Source organism: Hibiscus syriacus, unplaced genomic scaffold (genome assembly GCF_006381635.1).
Source record: "Hibiscus syriacus cultivar Baekdansim isolate YM2019G1 unplaced genomic scaffold, ASM638163v2 tig00110319_pilon, whole genome shotgun sequence".
Lineage (NCBI taxonomy): Eukaryota > Viridiplantae > Streptophyta > Magnoliopsida > Malvales > Malvaceae > Hibiscus > Hibiscus syriacus.
The window spans coordinates 669,690-692,876 of NW_024062678.1; the positions used below are offsets into that span (position 1 = coordinate 669,690).

General features: G+C 32.0%; 3 protein-coding genes and 1 pseudogene across 4 annotated transcripts; 3 read left to right on the forward strand and 1 right to left on the reverse strand.

The window, feature by feature from the left end:
- Positions 1-224: 224 nt before the first annotated feature.
- Positions 225-728, forward strand: LOC120117156 (polygalacturonase-like). Its single transcript, XM_039137471.1, has one exon. It carries the CDS (start codon positions 225-227, stop codon positions 726-728), a length of 504 nt encoding a protein of 167 aa, XP_038993402.1.
- Positions 729-2,420: 1,692 nt separating this feature from the next.
- Positions 2,421-4,239, forward strand: LOC120117157 (annotated as a pseudogene).
- Positions 4,240-10,266: 6,027 nt separating this feature from the next.
- LOC120117158 (polygalacturonase-like) lies at positions 10,267-10,914 on the forward strand. The gene is made up of 2 exons (XM_039137473.1): positions 10,267-10,476; positions 10,615-10,914. Exons 1-2 carry the CDS (start codon positions 10,267-10,269, stop codon positions 10,912-10,914), a joined length of 510 nt encoding a protein of 169 aa, XP_038993404.1.
- A 3,108-nt stretch (positions 10,915-14,022) lies between these two features.
- On the reverse strand, positions 14,023-16,493 carry LOC120117449 (E2F transcription factor-like E2FE). 2 transcript variants are annotated; one of them, XM_039137735.1, is made up of 11 exons: positions 16,341-16,493; positions 16,191-16,258; positions 16,062-16,114; positions 15,889-15,966; positions 15,713-15,766; positions 15,504-15,621; positions 15,250-15,317; positions 15,089-15,161; positions 14,929-14,990; positions 14,427-14,823; positions 14,023-14,302 (listed from the first exon to the last, which is right to left on the reverse strand). In XM_039137735.1, the coding sequence occupies exons 1-11, from the start codon at positions 16,409-16,411 to the stop codon at positions 14,211-14,213; spliced, it is 1,134 nt and encodes a 377-aa protein (XP_038993666.1). In that variant the 5' UTR covers positions 16,412-16,493; the 3' UTR covers positions 14,023-14,210. The 2 variants fall into 2 exon arrangements, with proteins under 2 accessions (XP_038993666.1, XP_038993667.1); XM_039137736.1 differs by having other exon boundaries at positions 14,422-14,823.
- Between the last annotated feature and the right edge of the window lie 6,694 nt (positions 16,494-23,187).

Below are 23,187 nucleotides of genomic sequence, written 5' to 3' on the forward strand. Positions count from 1 at the left end.
TTGTTCGGTGGATGAGCATTCGATGGATAAGGAACCACTTCTTATAAGAGAGAAGGTTGTAAAAAACACGACTTCTGTAGTAACCTCCCCATCATAAGGTTTCTTACCTTTTGCAAGAATTTGATATTTTTCATAGTAGTTATAACTAATACATATTTTTTTCTCGTGACTCTTTTAACTCTGAAATTAAACATAATGTAAGGTTTGATTATTTGACCAATGCAATGGTACAAGGTATAACTCTCAGACATAGAAAACAGTTCCACGCTAAGGTTTTGGGATGTAAAAACATTACTTTCGAACATGTCACTGTACCTGCACCTAAAGATAGCCCAAACACAGATGGGATTGACATCGGGAGATCAGATGGAGTTAAAATTATAGACACGGATATCAAAACTGGTGATGATTGTATTTCAATTGGAGATGGTGCCAAAAATCTAGACATCACGGGAGTAACTTGTGGACCTGGACATGGAATCAGTATCGGTAGTCTTGGAAAGTTTGCAAACAAAGAACCTGTTGAAGGAATTAAAGTGTCGAAGTGTACCTTGACTGATACTTCGAATGGTGTTAGAATCAAGACTTGGGAAAGTGAATTTCCAGGAACAGCATCAAATTTGTATTTTGAGGATATCACCGTGAAGAATGTTAGTTTTCCCGTCCTGATTGGCCAGAAATATTGCCCATGGAATAAATGCGAAATGGATGTATGTACATACTTGTAAAAAACCCAATATAAAGAAAAGAGCTAATCAATAATCCGACAAGTACTTTGAGCTTGTAGGAAGAATTGAATTTTAAACTAAGCAACATCAGCTTCAATAACATTCATGGTACGGCTGCGCTTCCAGAAGTTGTCAAACTCGTTTGCAGTGGAATTTTTCCATGCAAAAATGTAAAACTTACCGACGTTGACATTACGTTTAGTGGACCGGATGGTCCTGCAATATCCGAATGTAAAAATGTTAAACCAAAAGTTACTGGCAAACAAAATCCGGTTGCATGTTCTACCTCGTACCAGCAAACCCTACCCCTATGGTTTAAAAGTTGCCTGGCAATAAAAAGAGGGAAAAAACAAAGTGAATGTAACTCATGTACCTTTTCGTTTTATATAAACGCGTCCATTTCATTTTAATCCCAAGTTATTCAGAAACTATTATGTTATATTTATTTTTAAATATATATATAATTTAATCTGAAAAAACAAGCAAAACGTATGTGGTAACATTTTAAGCATTTTGACTAATTTGTATTTGCATTAAGTGCATCGCATGTGTATGTACACGCTATTTATTTTTATTTCAAGTAAACAGATTAAGCAATCGTTATCAAAGCTACATAAAAAAAACAAGGTGTCATTCATACCAAGGTTTACTTAATCAAACTTTTTATTAGATCTGTTTCAAAATTCCAATAAAATATTTTTGTATGAAAGACGTCTTACTCTAACGCTTAATTCGGGTGTGAGTAAGAGAATAATTTTTCTTGAAAATTTATTAAATTACTTTGAAGATTAACTTCCAAAAACTAAGAAATATAGTTTTGAGCACTGAGATTAGAGTTTGTTTACTTTACACGTGCATGCCAATAAAACAAAGTTGTGGTTCGAGTACATTAAAATTTGTTATCTCGACTATTCATTTTTTAATTAAATGTCAAACTATTAATTCCATTTTTTAATTTTAACTTTCTTAAACACTAAATCTTATATTTCGAATATATTATCTAATTTTGAATAAAATATATTTTTTAAAATATCGGTTCTTGTTTACAAACTTTTTTAATTTCTAATGAAATTAGTTGTATTTTGACATCTATTTCTTCGTTTAGTTTCATATAATTTTATAGTATTCAATTTTTGGGTTATTTTATTAAAAATATTATTTTATAAAAGTTGTATGTAAAATATCTTATCATAAAATAAGTAGATAAATGTGTCGAGAAGTTTCTGTTTCTTTTACAGATTTGTAGAATTGATGACGCCGTTGCCTTAAAAATGTATAAATCAATTATGTAGTATATATTTATTATGGAAAAGGTTTCAATATGTTGTAATTTCTTTTGCACCTTCGTACATTTTAAATTTACTCATTCTACTTTTACTTTTAGTAAATTAGGTAATTATTCCAATTGGAATGTGTGGTTTGGTGTATTAAAGTTTACTTCCCCTTCCCTGTGCTAATGTCAATTCCATGTAATCAAGTTTTAACATTTTGATTTAACACAATCACTAAGTCGATTGAAAATTTTAAAGCAAACAACTGTGTGAACTATTTTTCACGGTTCTTTTGTAGATGATTGAGTTTCAAAGTTTTATGAGTACGAGATATACTTTAGAATTAGAAATTAGTTATATGAATACTAAACAACTATGTATTAGGAAAATGTCAAGTTAAGTTTTTTAGAAACTAAACATTATGAATGTTTACTGTTATATTGGATTGTGTCTTGATATAGTCCCAAAACACTTTTTTAAGTAATATTGATAAAAATACTTTTACTTAATTTGCATGATTCAAGTTTTTGAACAAACTAACCAAAAATTTATCCAGTCGAGCCAGGTGTATATAAAAACACAAGCTAATCATAGAAAGTAAAGTCTAGCCATACAATTTACACACGTTGGTTAAATTTGAAAAAGGTTTGGTTGAAAATTTTGGTTGGTTGTAGTTTGCCCAAACATCTCTATATATTTGAAAGTAAACAAAAGGAAAAACCATTCTACCTTTAAGTGAAAATAAAATAAAAGATATGGCAATAAATTTTATTGTTGTTTGTATAGTGTCTATAATATTAAATTTATTCATTGCAGCCATGCAAGCTCAAGCAGCTGCTCTTGATGTCGTAGCTAAGTTTGGCGCAAAAACTAACTTGAATACAGATTTCAGTAAGGTAAGCAAAATTATAGCTCACTTTAATACTCTAACGGTGAAAACATGTATAATTTCTTTATTAATCTATTTTGTTTTAGCTATTGTTGGATGCTTGGAAAGAAGCTTGTGGTTTAACAACTCCAACAACAATTTTGATTCCTGAAGGGACATATTTGTTAAGTCAAGCAACGCTGGAAGGTCCTTGAAAGGCTCCTATTAAGCTTCAACTTGAGGGCAACGTAAAAGCACCAGCTGATCCTAAAGCTTTCAAGGAGCCTAAATGGGTTAGCTTCCTTCATATTGAAAAGGTCAAATTATTCGGTGGATGAGCTTTCGATGGATAAGAAACCACTTCTTATAAGAGAGAATGTTGCGAAAAACACGACTTCTGTAGTAACCTCCCCATCGTAAGGTTTCTTACCTTTCGCAAGAATTTGATATTTTTCTTAGTAGTTATAACTAATAAATATTTTTTTCTCGTGACTCTTTTAACTCCGAAATAAACATAATGTAAGGTTTGATTATTTGACCAATGCAATGGTACAAGGTATAACTCTCAGAGATAGAAAATAGTTCCACGCTAATGTTTTAGGATGTAAAAATATTACTTTCGAACTTGTCACTGTATCCGCACCTAAAGATAGCCCAAACACAGATGGGATTCACATTGGGAGATCAGATGGGGTTAAAATTATAGACACGGATATTAAAACTAGTGATGATTGTATTTCAATTGGGGATGATTGTATTTCAATTGGGGATGGTGCCAAAAATCTGGACATCACGGGAGTAACTTGTGGACCTGGACATGGCATCAGTATCGGTAGTCTTGGAAAGTTTGCAAACGAAGAACCTGTTGAAGGAATTAAAGTGTCGAAGTGTACCTTGACTAATACTTCGAATGGTGTTAGAATCAAGACTTGGGCAAGTGAATTTCCTGGCACAGCATCATATATGTATTTTGAGGATATCACCGTGAAGAATGTTAGTTGTCCCGTCCTGATTGACCAGAAATACTGCCCATGGAATAAATGCAAAATGGATGTATGTACATACTTGTAAAAAAAACCCAATATAATGAAAAGAGTTAATCAATAATCCGACAAGTACTTTGATCTTGCAGGCAGAATCAAATGTTAAACTAAGCAACATCAACTTCAAGAACAATCATGGTACGGCTGCGCTTCCAGAAGTTGTCAAACTCGTTTGCAGTGGAATTTTTCCATGCGAAAATGTAAAACTCGCCGACGTTGACATTACGTTTACTGGACCGAATGGTCCTGCAAAATCCGAATGTAAAAATGTTAAACCAAAAGTTACTGGCAAACAAAATCCGGTTGAATGTTCTACCCCGTACCAGTAAACCCTACCCCTATAACTTAAATGTTGGTTGGCAATAAAAAGAGGGAAAAACAAAGTGAATGTAACTCATGTACCTTTTAATTTTATATAAACGCGTCCATTTCATTTTAATTCAAATTTATTCAGAAACTATTATATTATATTTATTTTTAAATATATATATATATATATAATTTAATTGGAAAAAAAAAAGCAAAACGTATGTGGTAACATTTTAAGCATTTTGACTTATTTGTATTTGCATTAAGTGCATCGCATTTGTATGTACACGCTATTTATTTTTATTTCAAGTAATCAGATTAAGCAATCGTCGTCAAAGCTACATAAAAAAAAAGGTGTCATTCATACCAAGGTTTACTTAATCAAACTTTTTATTAGATCCGTTTCAAAATTCAATAAAACATTATTGTATGAAAGACGTCTTACTCTAACGCTTACTTCGGGTGTGAGTAAGAGAATAATTTTTCTTGAAAATTTATTAAATTACTTTGAAGATTAACTTCCAAAAACTAAAAAATATAGTTTCGAGCACTGAGATTAGAATTTGGTTTACTTTACACATGCATGCCAATAAAACAAAATTGTGGTTCGAGTACATTAAAATTTGTCATCTCGACTATTCATTTTTAAATTAAATGTCAAACTATTAATTCCATTTTTTAATATTTAATTTTCTTAAAAACTAAATCTTATTTTTCGAATATATTATCTAATTTTGAATAAAATATATTTTTTAAAATATCGGTTCTTGTTTACCAACTTTTTTAACTTCTAATGAAATTAGTTGTATTTTGACATCTATTTCTTCGTTTAGTTTCATAGAATTTTATAGTATTCAATTTTTGGGGCATCTTATTAAAAATATTATTTTATAAAAGTTGTATGTGAAATGTCTTATCATAAAATATGTAGATAAAAGTGTCGAGAAGTTGTTAGTTTCTTTTAAAGATTTGTAGAATTGATGACGCCGCTGCCTTAAAATTGTATAAATCAATTATGTAGTATATATTTATTATGGAAAAGCTTTCAATATGTTGTAATTTCTTTTGCTCCTTCGTACATTTTAAATTTAGTCATTCTACTTTTACTTTTAGGAAATTAGGTAATTGTTCCAATTGGAATGTGTGGTTTGACGTATTAAAGTTTACTTCCCCGTCCCTGTGCTAATGTCAATTCGATGTAATCAAGTTTGAACATTTTGATTTAACACAATCACTAAGTCGATTAAAAATTTTAAAACAAACAACTGTGTGAACTATTTTTCACGTTCTTTTGTAGATGATTGAGTTTCAAAGTTTTTATGAGTACGAGATATACTTTAGAATTAGAAATTAGCTATATGAATACTAAACAATTATGTATTAGGAAAATGTCAAGTTAAGTTTTTTAGAAGCTAAACATTAGGCATGTTTACTGTTGTGTTGGATCGTGTCTCGATCTAGTCCCAAAACAATTTTTAAGTAATATTGATAAAAATACTTTTACTTAATTTGCATGATTCAAGTTTTTGAACAAACTAACCAAAAATTTATCCAGCCGAGCCAGGTGTATATAAAAACACAAGCTAATCATAGAAAGTAAAGTCTAGCCGTACGATTTACACACGTTGGTTAAATTTGAAAAAGGTTTGGTTGAAAATTTTGGTTGGTTGTAGTTTGCCCAAACATCTCTATATATTTGAAAGTAAACAAAAGGAAAAACCATTCTACCTTCAAGTGAAAATAAAATAAAAGATATGGCAATAAATTTTATTGTTGTTTGTACAGTGTCTATAATATTAAATTTATTCCTTGCAGCCATGCAAGCTCAAGCAGCTGCTCTTGATGTCGTAGCTAAGTTTGGTGCAAAGGCTTACTTGAATACAGATTTGAGTAAGGTAAGAGAAATTATAGCTCACTTTAATACTCTAACGGTGAAAACATGTATAACTTCTTTATTAATCTATTTTGTTTTAGCCATTGTTGGATGCTTGGAAAGAAGCTTGTGGTTCAACAGCTCCAACAACAATTTTGATTCCTGAAGGGACATATTTGTTAAGTCAAGCAACGATGGAAGGTCCTTGCAAGGCTGTCATACCTAATTTAGGGGATATGTTTTAGAAATTATAAAGTATTGAATTAGAATGGCATTTTTGAAGAAATTTAGGATTAAAGTGTAAACTCAAAAAGTTGGCATAATATTTTAGGAAGTGTAGGAAAATTTAGGGACTTGAACCCGAATTTACCCATTTTGTTTCGGCAGAGAATATGTTGAAATGTTTAAATTTTGGTTTCTTATTATAAACCAGAAACAAAGCCCCCCAAAAGTTTTCCGTAAATTATCTCCCCCCATCGACCCCTTTTTTAGCTCCGATTCTCCACCTTCCGGCCATCGTTCGCTGATCTGAAACCACTAATAGACTTACCATCGAACGGTGAACAGAACCCGATCTCTATCCCATTGTGAATCGGCATTATTTGCCATAAAAAACAATTGAAAGCTTTGTCGGTTTTAACTCGATGGTCATTGGTTTTCCGTCAATTCTAGTAGATCCGCCCACCCGTTCATAACATTTCCTATACCATCAGACTCACCATCACCGTGCACTGAAAACCTGACCTAAATCGTCGTACTGTTGTTGCTTCATCGTCGTCACTCGCCGGCCATAGTTGGAGAGGTTCGTACGTTTTAAAATTCTAAAATCCGTTATGCTTCGTTGAAAAATAACACTTGCATAAGAATCCCGAGGTATCGATCTACAAGACTGGAAAATTTCACACCGAAACGACCACTAGAGACGTCGCACGCGCCGCACGCGCCACCCCCTGCACGTGGGCCTTGTCTGGCAGCCTGGAGAGTGAATCGACCGAGCCGACTGAACCGCCTTGACTGAGTCGTTGACCGCCATTGACCGGCCGTTGACTTTTTCTGGGTACACCTATCCTGACGTTTTTCGACGTCCTAAGTCCGTTTTTAAGGTCTGTTTCACCAAATTCGAACCTGTTAAGCTATTTTTCAGTGATTAATCACATGATTCGATCCTTTTTTGTAATTAAGCTCTATTTTTTATGAAATTGTTGTTTATATGTATCTGAGGAATTATTGGAAGTTGATTTCAAGATCGAGGGCGTTTGAATGCAGTTTAAATGGTCGATCAGTATAGCACGGAAATCAAGGTAATATATTACTACCTTTTCATGCTTTATGAAATATGTTGGTAATAGTAAATTCATGAATAAGGAAATGTTTGGCATTATCTGGGTAGTTAATTAATTCCTACACTCGATACAAATGCGATAAAAAGTCGGTAACTGAATAAAATTCTAATGACTTGTACAAGGAATTAGAAATTTGATAAGGAATAATTTCAAGTTCAGAGATTATTCGAAAAAGCAATTAACCCTAAGATCTCTAAATTATATTTATCCTTGTTAAGAGTTTTAATACCGAAATTACCTGGTTAAGGAATTACGAAAATGCCCTTAAGAGGTAAAAATAGTCCGAGTTGACTCTAAATGAGAAAGTACCCTGAGAATTTGTACCTAAACCGATAAATTATTGATTTAATTATTAAGATCCTACTTTGGTATAGAAATTTCTTGAAAATTCGTTCGTAAAATCTGAGAAGGCATTTGACTCGAAGATCTCCGAGTTATAAGTAAATACCTGAAGAATAAGTTATCGAGGGTGCATCTTTGTCAAAAATGTTTGAAATGACTGAAATATATGATAAGTTTTAATTAAATAATAAGATCAGATGGAAAGAAAAGATTAAAATACTTTGAACTGTAAAATGACCAAAATTCCCTTGGATAGTAAATGACCCAAGAATATCACCAAGCCTAGGAATGATTGAATATCCTCAACCTATGAAATGACTGAAATAACGTTTAGCACCAAAATGATGAAAATACCCTTATGACCTATAACAAGTAAATGTCTTGGATTAATTAAGGAATACAAATAAAAATGGATGTTGTACTACCCTTAAAAGTTATGGAACACAGCTTAAGGCGGTCGACCAACGCTAATGTTATGTCAGTACCTTAATGGCATAGATACCACTTGAATCGTTGTTCGTCTCCTCAATTTGGATCGATGATAATTCTGGAAGTACTCGGCTCAGCTCAACTCTAGAGCGCATTTGATACTATGAAATGGATATTCGTTAGACAAATCAACAACGAACACCAAATTGAATTGAACGAAAGTACAATGTGTATCCGAAATTCAGAAACATCTGAATTACTCTGGAAAACTCTGGAGTAACTGAGATAGACTTGACTACTAAATGAACTATGTAACCTCAATGACTGAGGATTAAGTAAGTGATTAGGATAAGTCTGGAAACTCGGACGAACTTACATGATGTAACATCCCTATGGGTTATGAACCATAAATCATGTACATTGGCATTTCCTGATATAGTTGAAACATGTAAATGAAATAAAGACCATTAGAATATATGTTCGTCTCCTTAATATCCATTCAGCGATGACTCAGAAGATGATTTATGGACAAGAATTATTGGTATTAAAGAGTGAATAACTGAAAGGGCAACGAATGACCGATCAATATGCATTAATTCTGGGAGTTATTTCGATAATCAGATAGATCGACACAAAATGTAAATGTCCTGAACCTTCATTTCTTCCTTATCAGCTCAAATCACATTCTGAATAACCGATGATTCTGACAGTTAATGAACTCTTCTAATAGTGATTCTAAATTCTGACATTCTATTAGTATACTGAAGATTCGTGTTTCTCTGCCTAATAAGATTATCCAATATCTCTGAATAATATCTGGAAACTCTAGTGTGTTCCCTAATCACATGAATATTTTATCTAATTTCTGGCCTGGATTATGTTCTGATATTTGACATGAATTATGTTTTGATTTCTTATATCTCTGTTTACTGACGGAAAAATATTTTATTTGGGGGGTATTGTTGGAGGAAGCATACATGCAGGCTCCTCGACTTTGTGCTCAAGTCCTTACTGGACGTGAAGGTGGGTGTATGGTTCTGGGGAACCTACACATTTTGGACGTGTTCGGTTGAGGGAATTACTATGGTTTTTGAATTTTAAAAATATGTTTTAAAAATATATATATCTTTTCACTGGTTTTGTGGGAACACACTAGATAACCTACCCTGATCTCCTAAACCTAGTCATCCGAAATATTTTCCTCTGAATTGAAAACTTATTGTCTGTTACTACCTGAGATATCAGTGGGACCTTAGCTTAGCCTAAAAATCTATAGTTTTCTAAACCAATAATGTTTATATGTATCTGCATATTCTTCAACATCATCTGGTAGTTTTGTATTACTGAGCTTTCCAAAGCTCACTCTGTTACTCACCTTTTCAGGTTAAAAGGATTGAACCAGTGCAACTATAAACATCAGTAAGGGAGTTCGTTCGGTGTTATTTGTAGAGTATGGTACATGTAATTAGGGGGCATGTAAATTGAATTTTATTTTATATATGAGTCTGAAAATAAGTTTTATTTCTGAGTAATGATAAATCATTTTATGAGTTTTCATGTTTTGATAAAAGTTTAAAATTTTCAGAGATTTTTACGGTAGGTCGTTCCTGTGGCCCTAATGTGACACCCCAGATAGGATCGGGTTACCCTATCGGTCTAAGGGGTTACAAAAGCTCCTATTGAGCTTCAACTTGAGGGCAATGTAAAAGCACCAGCTGATCCTAAAGCTTTCAAGGAGCCTAAATGGGTTAGCTTTCTTCATGTTGAAAACTTCAAATTGTTCGGTGGAGGAGCTTTCGATGGACAAGGGACCACTTCTTATAAGAGATAAGATTGTGAAAAACACGACTTTTGTAGTAACCTCCCCATCGTAAGGTTTCTTACCTTTCACAAGAATTAGATATTCTTCTTAGTAGTTATAACTAATACATATTTCTTCTCGTGACTCTTTTAACTCTGAAGTTAAACATAATGTAATGTTTGATTATTTGACCAATGCAATGGTACAAGGTATAACTCTAAGAGATAGCAAACAGTTCCACACTAATGTGCATTAGTATATGGACATCACGGGAGTAACTTGTGGACCCGGATATGGCATCAGTATCGATAGTCTTGGAAAGTTTGCAAATGAAGAACCTGTTGAAGGAATTAAAGTGTCGAAGTGTACCTTGACAGATACTTCGAATGGTGTTGGAATCAAGACTTGGGCAGATCAATTTCCTAGCACAGCATCATATATGCATTTTGAGGATATTACCGTGAAAAATGTTAGTTGTCCCATCCTGATTGACCATAAATACTGCCCATGGAATAAAAGCAAAATGGATATATGTTCATACTTGTAAAGAAACCCAATATAATGAAAATAGTTTATCAATAATCTGACAAGTACTTTGATCTTGCAGGCAAACTCGAATGTTAAACTAAGCAACATCAGCTTCAAGAACATTATTGGTACAGTTGCACTTCAAGAAGTTGTTAAACTCGTTTGCAGTGGTACTTTTCCATGCGAAAATATAGAACTCGTTGACATGGACATTACGTTTAGTGGACCGGATGGACTTGCAAAATCCGAATGTAAAAATGTTAAACCAAAAGGTACTGGCAAACAAAATCCGGTTGCTTGTTCTACCCCGTACCAGCAAACCCTACCCCTACGATTTAAATGTTGGCTGGCAATAAAAAGAGGGAAAAAAACAAAGTGAATGTAACTCATGTACCTTTTCATTTTATATAAACGCGTCCATTTCATTTTAATCCCGAGTTATTCAGAAACTTCTATATTATATTCATTTTTAAATATATATATATATATATATATATATATATATATAATTTAATTGAAAAAAGAAACAAAACGTATGTGATAACATTTTAAGCATTTTGACTTATTTGTATTGACATTATGTGCATCGCATATTTATGTACACGCTATTTATTTTTATTTAAAGTAAACATATTAAGCAATCGTCATCAAAGCTACATAAAAAACACAAGGTGTCATTCATACCAAGGTTTACTTAATCAAACTTTTTATTAGATCCGTTTCAAAATACCAATAAAATATTATTATATGGAAGACGTCTTACTCTAACTCTTACTTCGGGTGCGAATAAGAGAATAATTTTTCTTGAAAATTTATTAAATTATTTTGAAGATTAACTTCCAAAAATTGAAAAATATAGTTTCGAGCACTAAGATTAGAGTTTGGTTTACTTTACACGTCCAAGCCAATAAAACAAAATTGTGGTTCGAGTACATTAAAATTTGTCAACTCGACTATTCGTTTTTAAATTAAATGTCAAATTATTAATTCCATTTTTTAATATTTAATTTTCTTAAAAAACTAAATCTTATATTTCGAATATAATATCTAATTTTGAATAAAATATATTTTTTAAAATATCGGTTCTTGTTTGCGAACTTTTTTAACTTCTAATGAAATTAGTTGTATTTTGACATCTATTTCTTCGTTTAGTTTAATAGAATTTTATAGTATTCAATTTTTGAGGCATCTTATTAAAAATATTATTTTATAAAAGTTGTATGTGAAATGTCTTATCATAAAATAAGTAGATAAATGTGTCGAGAAGTTTTTGTTTCTTTTATAGATTTGTAGAATTGATGACGTCGCTGCCTTAAAAATGTATAAATCAAAAATGTATATAAAGTTGTCAAACTCGTTTACAGTGGTACTTTTCCATGCGAAAATGTAGAAGTCGCCTACATTGACATTACGTTTAGTGGACCGGATGGACCTGCAAAATCCGAATGTAAAAATGTTAAACCAAAAGTTACTGGCAAACAAAATCCGGTTGCATGTTCTACCCTCGTACCAGTAAACCCTACCCCTACGGTTTAAAATGTTGGCTGGCAATAAAAAGAGGAAAAAAACAAAGTGAATGTAACTCATGTACCTTTTCATTTTATATAAACTCGTCCATTTCATTTTAATCCCAGGTTATTCCGAAACTTTTATATTATATTCATTTTTAAATATATATATATATATATATAATTTAATCGAAAAAGAAATCAAACGTATGTGGTAACATTTTAAGCATTTTGACTTATTTGTATTGGCATTACGTGCATCGCATGTGCTTGTACACGCTATTTATTTTTATTTCAAGTAAACAGATTAAGCAATCGTCATCAAAGCTACATAAAAAAACATAAGGTGTCATTCATACCAAGATTTACTTAATCAAACTTTTTATTAGATCCGTTTCAAAATTCCAATAAAATATTATTGTATGTAAGACGTCTTACTAAGTAACATCAGCTTCAAGAACATTCATGGTACGGCAATGCTTCCAGAAGTTGTTAAACTCGTTTGCAGTTGTACTTTTCCACGCGAAAATGTAGAACTCGTCGACATTGACATTACGTTTAGTGGACTGGATGGACCTGCAAAATCCAAATGTAAAAATATTAAACCAAAAGTTACTGGCAAACAAAATCCGATTGCATGTTCTACCTCCGTACCAGAAAACCCTACCCCTATGATTTAAATGTTTTTTTGGGAATAAAAAGAGGAAAAATACAAAGTAAATGTAACTCATGTACCTTTTCATTTTATATAAACACGTCCATTTCATTTTAGTCCCAAGTTATTCAGAAACTTTTATATTATATTCATTTTTAAATATATATATATATATATATATATATATATACTCTAATCGAAAAAGAAACAAAACGTATGTGGTAACATTTTAAGCATTTTGACTTATTTGTATTGGCATTATATGCATCGCATGTGCATGTACATGTTATTTATTTTTATTTCAAGTAAACAGATTAAGCAATCGTCATCAAAGCTACATAAAAAAACATAAGGGGTCATTCATACCAAGATTTACTTAATCAAACTTTTTATTAGATCCGTTTCAAAATTCCAATAAAAATATTATTGTATGAAAGACGACTTACTCTAACACTTACTTCAGGTGTGAGTAAAAGAATAATTTTTCTTGAAATTTTATTAAATTATTTTGAAGATTAACATTCAAAAAATGAAAAATATAGTTTCGAACAATGAGATTAGTGTTTGGTTTATTTAGGCTAAACTACACAAATGTTGTACATGTTATTTTTTATGGGAAAATTACAATATTCATCACTCAAATATCTTTTCACTCATATTTTAATCACTAAAGTTTAAAAATTTCAATTTAACTACTCAACTTTCAAATTACTCATATTTTAACAACTAAAGTTTAAAAATTTCAATTTAACTACTCAACTTTAAAATTACTCATGTTTTAGTCACTAATTTATTTTATTAATATTTTTTGTGACATAACATTTTTTATTATAATTTTATTAATATATAATTAAAATAAAATATAAATTTAAAGTTAGATTTATTATAGTAAGAGTAATTTGAAAGTTAAATAATTAAATTTTAAAAAAAATAAACTTCATTGAGAGTAAGAAGATAATTGAGTGATTTATTATATAATTTACACCCATTTGAAATTATCATGTTATAACAATTCTGCTAATGGTACCAAAACATAACAAAAAACAGACTTTAGATATGATTTTGAAACAAATAAAATTGAAGTACCAAAATAGAACAAAAGTAATAGTTTAGTTGCTAACCATGTAATTTACCCTTAAAAAATAGTTTGCCAGGCCAAGCTCAAATTAAAAACAAACTTCAAATATTTTTGAACTAACCTTTGGCCTCGAGCAAACAGCAGACCGATCAACAAGTCAATTATTTCCGCACAATATCAAAGAAAAAAAAAGTAATAGCTCGTCAAATTTATCATATAAACCGAAAAATGACAATTGATTATGTAAATTGTCTAGGACATAATGCTTGGACTTGGGGCGAATTTGTGTACAAATGTGTTGCCAAGCAAATTGGTGCAAAGAGAAAATGCATCCAACAAGAGATCAATCTCTTATACCTAAAAGAAACAAATAGCTAAGAGGATAGTTCAGGGTTAGGAAAAGAATGCTTCCCAATTGCAGCATGTGGTATTTCTTAGGAGATCTGTTGTATTGGATTTTTCTCAGCAACTTCCGAGTACCATGATATCCAGGCTTCCATGTAATGAGAGAAAAGATCCCTTAAAGCTGCAAACATGACAGCAAACTTAGATTTTTGTATTGGAACAATTCTAAACAAAAAGCAATAGGTCAACAAATTAGCATGTGATATTAACAGTTCAGTATAGTTGAGAACTAATCTATACCTTACCTTGATTGTGGTACTGAAGGCGGTATGTAGAAGCAAGACTCTCCCAGTCATGAACCGGCTTTGCACCATTCTCAGAGTTACCAATCTTGGTCAAGTTTATAGGAGCAAAAGGACCAAATTGATAGCTCTTTGAACCTTGTTTTGAATCCTCTGAGCAACTTCTATCAGCCAAAATTTCGACTTTTTCATGCTTTTTCGGCTTAATGCACTGGTTGGGATTCTGATCATTTGAAGTATCGAGCTTACTCTTCTTGAAACTGATGTTGGTGACATCGGTTCCGAACACCCTTTTCTTGGACTCATTAAGAACAAAAGCATCATCTGCAGTTCCTTTTTCTGATTTCTCCCTCAACCCCAACCACCTAAATGCAGGTTTTCGGGTATCTAAAGTGTGGGTCTGCACAAACATTCATTTAAACCGCAAGTTATAACCATTCCAAGCTGCACAAATTGAAGTTTTCAGTGATTTTAAGCCCTTTCTAGATCTCAGTTTTGTGTTTACCTTCTCAATAAGATTCATGGAAGACAACACATTTGCAATGTCATACAACCGCCTTACTTTTGCTGTTGAACCATCAAGTGAACAACAAATTAGTCAATCTGCTATTGCTTTCTATAAGTTTAGAAATTCACAATGAAGAGGAAAAGTTGTGGTTTATTACTTCTCATTACTGAAGTATTATGAGCATTCCCAAGCAACAACCTCGCTGTTTCATCAAGGGAAATCAGTTCAGCCTGAAAAGAATTTACCCAGAAACATCAAAATGATGGCCAAACCAAAGTAATACAATGGCAATTCATAAAGAGCATGAACAAGGCTCACATTGGAACAGAGAAATAGCTTAACAAAATTCTGAGTAAGTAGCCCCAGGGATTTTTCCCTTCGGTTATCTGCAGGCATCAGAAGATAATCTGTAAGATTCCTTCAACAGTTGCATATTAAAACACCATTACTTTTAACTAAAATCAGGCTCTTTAAGATTAATTGTTAGCGCAACCATTTCGATAAATTGTTACAGAAAACATCAAGATCTTAGGGAACTACAAGGAACAAAGTTGATGTAATTGAAATTTTACCAACTTTCGAGGACGAAGACTTGATAATAGAGCTAGATCTTGAAGTCTCAGTCTGGCTCCCAGTGTTGGGATTGGTGAAGCCTTCATCCTCTTCATCATCGTCATCATCATCTAAGATCTGAAACCATCCATATCAGAAGGTTTCCATAAGCAAAGCAAAACAATTCGATAAACAGAAACAAAAACAGTTAAAAAAACTTTATGCTTACCTTTGCATTGTTGTTTCCATCCAACATTTTGAAATTATTACTGAGACCTTCTTCCTGTCATAAAACAAAACCACATAAGGAATTTTTTAGGGGGGGAAATCAGTTCAATTTTCAACAAGCTTTTACAACATTAGACAGACTAACCAAACCAATGCAAAAAGGAACTTTGAATTTACCTTCAGATCTTGTAAAGCCTTGGGAATTGCTCCAAAGCCTTTCCACGTATACTTGTTCTTAGCCTTCCTTGTGAGAACCTAAACATATTAAGGCCAAAAAAAACATTTAAATCTAAACCAAAAGTCAGAAATTATGAAGATAAAAAGAAGCAAAAATTAGAAAAGAAAATTACCCCAACACTTTCCAAAACATTTACAATGTCATAGATCCGCCGTCTTTCAACTCCTGAAAGCATCCCCAAATTAAATTATAAAAAAACATAAAAATCATACGTAATTTTTAAAAATGCAAAAATAAAGACCTAGTTTTGCAGCGGCTTCGTCGAGACCGATTAATTCAGTGCCATCCTTATTATACATGCTCAAGAAACTGCAACGTCAAAGATGTAAAAAAGAAAGAAGGTTAACCTTAGAATTGAAAAATGAAAAGGAGTTGAAAGTGAGGGATTTACTTGGAGCAGAGGAGGCCGAGAGATTTTTGCTTGCGACTGTACGTGTAGTGACGAGAGGAGGATTCCGCCATTTTTGTGTGCAGCGGAGAGCGGTGGAGACGGAGAAGAAATAAATAAAAAAAAGAAGAGGTTGGGGTTGGCGGGGTGGGAATATTTGAAAGAGGGAGGGTTTTTGGTTTGTAAATGGAATCGGAGGTTTTGGTATTTAAACTTTTGAAATTACGGATTTGGCGTAAGCGGGAATTTTATTTCTGTTTTAACGTCTATTGTACCCACTTTTACACGCTACTTTCCCGCAATCAGACCTTTGGAGCGCTACTTCTATGGATGGTATAGTCGGGTCGGATTTTCAGCTGACTCGATTTTAAAAATATTTACTTTTTATTTGAAATTTGACTTACTCAAGTTTAAGATGATTTTGATCTAAAATATGACTAGTCTTTTGAGATAAAATTTAAATTTGATTTGACTCGATTTAAAATAAATATATTTATAAAAAATTATTTTTATTTAATAAAATAGAGATTTAATTGGAAAAAAATAATTTAGAGATTGATACTATTATAATTATCCCTATATATATAAAGTAAACTTACGTTATTTTCAGATCGGTTCGAGTATTTTTTACCTTAAACCTGAATTCAACTCAACTCAAACATATCATTTAAAAAACTTGACCTGAGTTAATCCGAATTTAAAAAAAAAAACTCAACAAAGTCAGTTGAAATCCATTAAGTTCAAATCTTGTGTCAATCCCTAACTAATACCCTACACTTTTATTTTGGACTTCTTTTACGTAAATATATCATGAAAAATATTAAAATAACATTTATTTCTTATTAAATTTTAATATGATATCGATTTTATTATAAGGAGAACATGCATGTCTTATCAATTACATTTTAAAAAAATATATGTTTGACGAATAAACAAGTTAGCTCAATTGGTAAATAATTTGGTATTATTTAAATATATCACGAGTTTAATGTTTTATGTATGCAAAAAATTCTTATTGGGAGACTCATATTAAAATCAAGTGTATGACGTAGATCGATCGAACTAATCAAGGCGAAGTTTAGAATCGAGAGGGTAAAAATATATATGTTTGATGAGGAGCATTTATTGCTTATGTTACATCTAAGAGTAATATAGTAATTTACCCTCAAACACGTCTTTGAAAGAAAATATCACTTGTACTTTATTTTTAAGTTAGTGATTTATTTTTTGTTTTTATTTTTTCAGAAGTAAAATTCATTTATATGCTAATAGTATTGATAATTACATCATGTTTAATGTATTTTGGTTCATTTAAAAAACAAGAATGATTGGATGTCTTGTGCAAGATTATATGTCAATTAGCCTTGTGTGTTAATATAGTGCACCTTTGAGAGCCGAGGATTCCTTTATAAGTGTGTGTTTCGTTGAGCAGGAATCCTATGATCGAAATGTCATATTGGTGGTTCGCATGCTGATTCACGATAGAGATTGCATCTCTTCCAATAATAGTGAGATTTCATCCGTTATTGGTTACAAGTTTTAGACCCTTCGTAATAGCAGCCGCTTTTATTGATTCTGATGTATGGCTATTGTCCAGCCAGCGTGCCACTCTGCCCATAACCATATCGTGTCGGTCTCGTTCGACAATCTTAATTGATGTGATTTTGTTATGAGCCACAAACGCTCCATCAACATTAACTTTAATGCAACCAAATTAGTGGTTTAACATTGTGGTGTTGGGTGGGTTTAGGGTTATTTTAAGGTTTATGGTATGAAAATTGGCTTAACTCTCGAGATAATGTTCTCGAAATAATTATTTCACGAGATAATGCACTCCTCATATTATTTGCTGAAATAGGGTGAAATCCATAGCGTTGGTCGTAGGTCGCCATGCCTTCCGGGCGACCTACTACGACGCCATGGCTTCCCGGCGAACTGCACAGAGAGAATGAACGTTTGAACGTTTGCATGGCACATGCACGTCCCCAACATATAGGTCGCCATGCCCTCCGGGCGACCTTGTAGGTCGTCATGCACTCCCAAGTCGCCATGTTGCTCCCTCGCGTAATTCCTCTTGCAGCTGCTCACGAGACTTCATGCATGCAACTGTAATAGTTGCATTATTGCAGCATGATTTGAGCTGCAAAGTGCAGCAATAATTCATGCAGCAGCTGACATGATTCCCTTATGCATGCAGCCTTAATAGTTGCATTATTGTAGTCGTTCACGGGTGGACCAGGCTGGACCAAAAATTATTGTCATTGATTCAATATATTGGTGCAATAATTCATGGGTGAGGGGGTTGTTGCTATATAATATGGTGTGAGGGGGTTGTCGGTTGTAAGAAGAAAGAAAGGAAGGTGAAGGAAAGGAAGAAGAAACAAATAAAGGTAACCGAGCATAATTTAAATTAGTTTAAATTATTAGTTAGTTAGTTAGTTAGTTAGTGGGCATAGTTTAGGTTAGTTATATAATATAACAAAAGTTTAGTTAATTACTTTGTTAGTCTAAGTTAGATTAATGTTGAAGAATAATATTTAATTTGTTTGTTGAATCATATTAAATTAATATACATGGTTTATTATATGTCATTATTTTATCAAAAAATAGTTATAGTTTATATTAAATCATTTATTATATGTCGTTTAATTTATATTAGTTTGTTAGTTTGTTGATATTATATTATATGAAAAAAACTAGTTAATTTGTTTTTTAGTTTGTTAATTTAAGTTAAGTTGTATTATAATAAAAAATAGTTTATTAGTTTAAGTTATAATTTGTTATTTTTTGTTCTTGTGTAGTGTAAATTAGTTAACATTAGATTATATTAAATGATTTTTTAAATATTGTTGTTTAATTTTTTTTATAGATTCACTCGAATGGTTGACCAAATTCCACTGCTGAGACTTGACAATGAACATATTTCAAGTCATTTGGGAATAATGGTGAATAAAATATTTGTTTAATGAATTATTAGTAATAAATATTTGATTATTATTTTATGATTGTGATAAATTATTTGTATTATTTAATTGCAGGAGAAAGAGCAGCGAGTCCTTCGTCATCGGCTACATAAAGTGCCCAAGCCACACCAATTGATAGAAGAAAACTTGCAAGAGGCTGAATTTTGGCATGTAACATTTGTGCGAGATTACAAGTTGGTCCCAGGTTTGATCAGTGCGTTGATTGAACGTTGGAGACCAGAAACGCACACGTTTCATTTGTCGTGTGGCAAATGTACGATAACTCTGGAGGATGTAGTAATGCAACTCGGGGTCCAAACTAATGGGATGTCGGTAGTAATGACACGTGAGTTTAATAATGTGGCACAACTTTGCAATTTGTTTCTTGGGAAAACGCTCGTACCACCAGAGTGTAAAGAGTGGCGTGTGAGGTTGTCACGGTTGACGAATGAATTTCAGCTTCAACCAAATAGTACGGAGTACGAAATTATATATACAACATGAGCATATATATTGCAATTGATTGGGGGAATTTTGATGCCAGATAAATCCGGTAGTTATGTTCACACTCAGTATCTTCTTTTTGAAGAAATTTTGAGAATAGTAGGCAATATAGTTGGGGATCGACGATATTGGCGTTCTTGTATCGTGATATGTGCAAGGCGTCATTAGTCGTGGATGATAATAATACAGCAGAAATCGGTGGATGTCTACTGCTGCTACAATCATGGGCTTCGTATAGACTTCCGTTTTTTACATACTAATAATTAGTCGGACTGCGGTTGACTTTCCACTTGCCAGAAGGTAATATGAATTCTCGTTTGTAAACTCGTTTGTTATTTGTTACAAATTAAATATTGAAATTAGACTAGTTTTTTTCCAACCTTAACAAATTCGACATATTTATTATGATTATTAGTATCAAATCATTATTATAATTTCATTATTAGTAATAATTAGTATCAAAATATTAAATATTAATAATAAATCATTATTATCAAATCATTACTAAATCATTATTAAATAATTATTATCATTATTATTAAATAATTATTACTAAATCATTATTATAATGATTATTATCAAATCATTACTAAATCATCAAATCATTAAATATTAAAATCATTACTAAATCATATAATTATTTAAAAAAATCCTATGTGTTTTGATTTAAATATGAACAGATTTGGTATTTGCTACAAATTAAATGGTTAACGTTCGAATCTCTTTAAAAAAACTTGATTACTAAATCATTAAAATTTAAATTCGAGTAGTTCACACTTGTAAACTCATTTGTTATTTGTTACAAATTAAATCATTATTAATGATTAAACCATTATTACACTTTCATTATTATTAATCATTACTTAATCATTAATATCAAATCATTAAATATTAATAATAAATCATTATTAATAATAATTATAAAATCATTATTAAATCATTATTATCAAATCATTATTATAATGATTATTACTAAATCATTATTATAATGATTATTATCAAATCATTATTAAATCATTGTTAAATCATTATTATCATTATTATCAAATCATTACTAAATCATCAAATCATTAAATATTAAAATCATTATTATGATTAATTGAACCACACGTCCATTTAAATCTGTTCAACTCCTTGAATTATAAATATCATATCAATTAGGTCCCTCTATTTAAAAAGTCTGCTCGAATAATTTATCGACAAAAATTACATAAATTCAACTTCAATGTGAAGATATAATAATTTATCACCACATTAGTATTAAATCATTATTATAATTTCATTATTACTAATCATTACTAAATCATTACTATCAAATCATTAAATATTAATAATAATTTTATTATTATTAATCATTACTAAATATTACTATCAAATCATTAAATATTAATAATAATTTCAATATTACTAATCATTACTAAATAATTATTATAATTTTAAAAAAATCATTATTAAATCATAATTATCAAATCATTACTAAATCAAATTATATCATTATTATAAATCAAACAAGTGTTCCATAGATGGGTATTACTTATGTAACGAAAATATGGTTAATTGAACCACACGTCCATTCAAATCTGTTCAAGTTCTCAAATTATAAATCATTACAAAATTAATTCTGGACAAATACATAGAAATACATATATGATTACTAATGATGAGGCATATATCTTGGTAAATTAGGACAATTGTTTTTTGAATGGCCTTCACCCCTACATAATCCGCATCTCTTTGTTTGACCTCTCTCTCTAGCATGAAAATCCATACTGGTATGAATACGAGTGGACTCAGGTCGACCCTTTGGACTTCTGCGAAGCATTGGATTTGGCAGTCATTCGTCATGATCTTTTTTGGGCCAATATGATTCATTCGGGATCTGTCTGAATGCATAGTTGTAGACATTTAATATCTTACGTAGGTGAAAGCATTCATCAACATAAGTGTATCCGCTTACACCAGCATACATACATACAGCGACTGTATGAGCACATGGATATTTCCATGCCTGAAAACGACCACAATCACACCATTTGTATCATAAATCAACTCTAAATGTTTGGTCTTCTCCTCCGACGTTACGTCGCATGCACGACACGACAAAAGTATGACCAACTCGGTCGAAATTATGAACAACCATTGATGTTGTCAATTGCTCATTTGCTTCCATTGATTCCACCACTGTAGGAGCCCAAGTTTTACCTCTATTTATGAGACTCTCAATTTCCTTGCCTTTATCTAACCAAATATTAGCCAATCTAAAGTATGTCTCTTTCACCACACTCGCTATTGGAAGATAGCGTGTACCTTTTAGTACTGAATTAATGGCCTCAGCAAGGTTTGTGGTCATAGGTCTGTATCGCCGACCTTCATCGTATGCTTACGACCATTTTTCCCTCGGTATTTTTGAAGCCCACTTCCAAACACGCTGATCATCGTAAAATACCTTCAATTTCTCTAATCTTTTGTTAAAATTTGGTTAGCATAGTTCGTATCCTGTTTCATAATATATTGTGTTAAACCGCAATTAAAAAAACCACGTAAAAAATGCACAAATATTGAAAATAAAACTTACCCATGCTGATTATCTCGCTACGAATGTGTGCGTTATGAAACTGGTCGATAATATTCTTACCAATATGAAGGATACAAAATATCGGATATACATATGGAGGTATCCAATGACTTCCTGGTCGTTCAATTGCCGCCAAAATACATGTTCCTCTATCGGATATCAAGCAAACTCCATCTTTACGAATGAAATATTGACTTAGATTGGTCAGAAAGAAATCCCAAGCCTCTGTTGTCTCTCCCTCAACAATGGAAAATGCAATTGGGAAGATATTTCGCTCACCATCTTGCGCAACTGCCATCAAGAGTACATGCCTATATTGACCATACAACCACGTACCATCTACTTGGATTATACGTTTGCAAAATGGGAATCCTTCAATATATGCCTTGAATGCCCAAAATAGTATATGGAATATTTTCTTCCCTAGCACAAGTTGACCTTCTTCGTCATATGTGGGCATGGTTTGAGACTTCACTATGGTTCCTGGGATAAATCGCTTCATTGCTTGTAGCAAATGTGGTAGCTCATTGTACGATGTATCCTAATCTCCATACGTATGCTTCATTGCCTTCATCTTCGCATCCCACACCTTGCCATATTTTACTTGATATCCAAATTGACTTCGAATAGATGCAGTTAACATTGAACAAGATATCCTTGGATCCTTTTCAACCATCGCCTTCACGTATTCGTATATTATATCAGAATCCAATAGTCGGTGGTCTTGTTCGATGGAGTTTCACAAACATGTGTGCGGACCATTGTACCTCGTGATGACCCAAGCATCGTGCCTTTGATTTTTCGACAC

Coding starts and splice junctions, on each gene's coding strand:
- LOC120117156 (XM_039137471.1), top strand. CDS start 225: ATGGTACAAGGTATAACTCTCAGACATAGAAAACAGTTCCACGCTAAG.
- LOC120117158 (XM_039137473.1), top strand. CDS start 10,267: ATGGACATCACGGGAGTAACTTGTGGACCCGGATATGGCATCAGTATC. Junction 10,477..10,614: donor AGGATATTACCGTGAAAAAT/GTTAGTTGTCCC, acceptor TTGATCTTGCAG/GCAAACTCGAATGTTAAACT.
- LOC120117449 (XM_039137735.1), bottom strand. CDS start 16,411: ATGGCGGAATCCTCCTCTCGTCACTACACGTACAGTCGCAAGCAAAAA. Junction 15,318..15,503: donor GTCTTCGTCCTCGAAAGTTG/GTAAAATTTCAA, acceptor TGATGCCTGCAG/ATAACCGAAGGGAAAAATCC. Junction 14,303..14,426: donor CCTTCAGTACCACAATCAAG/GTAAGGTATAGA, acceptor TCATGTTTGCAG/CTTTAAGGGATCTTTTCTCT.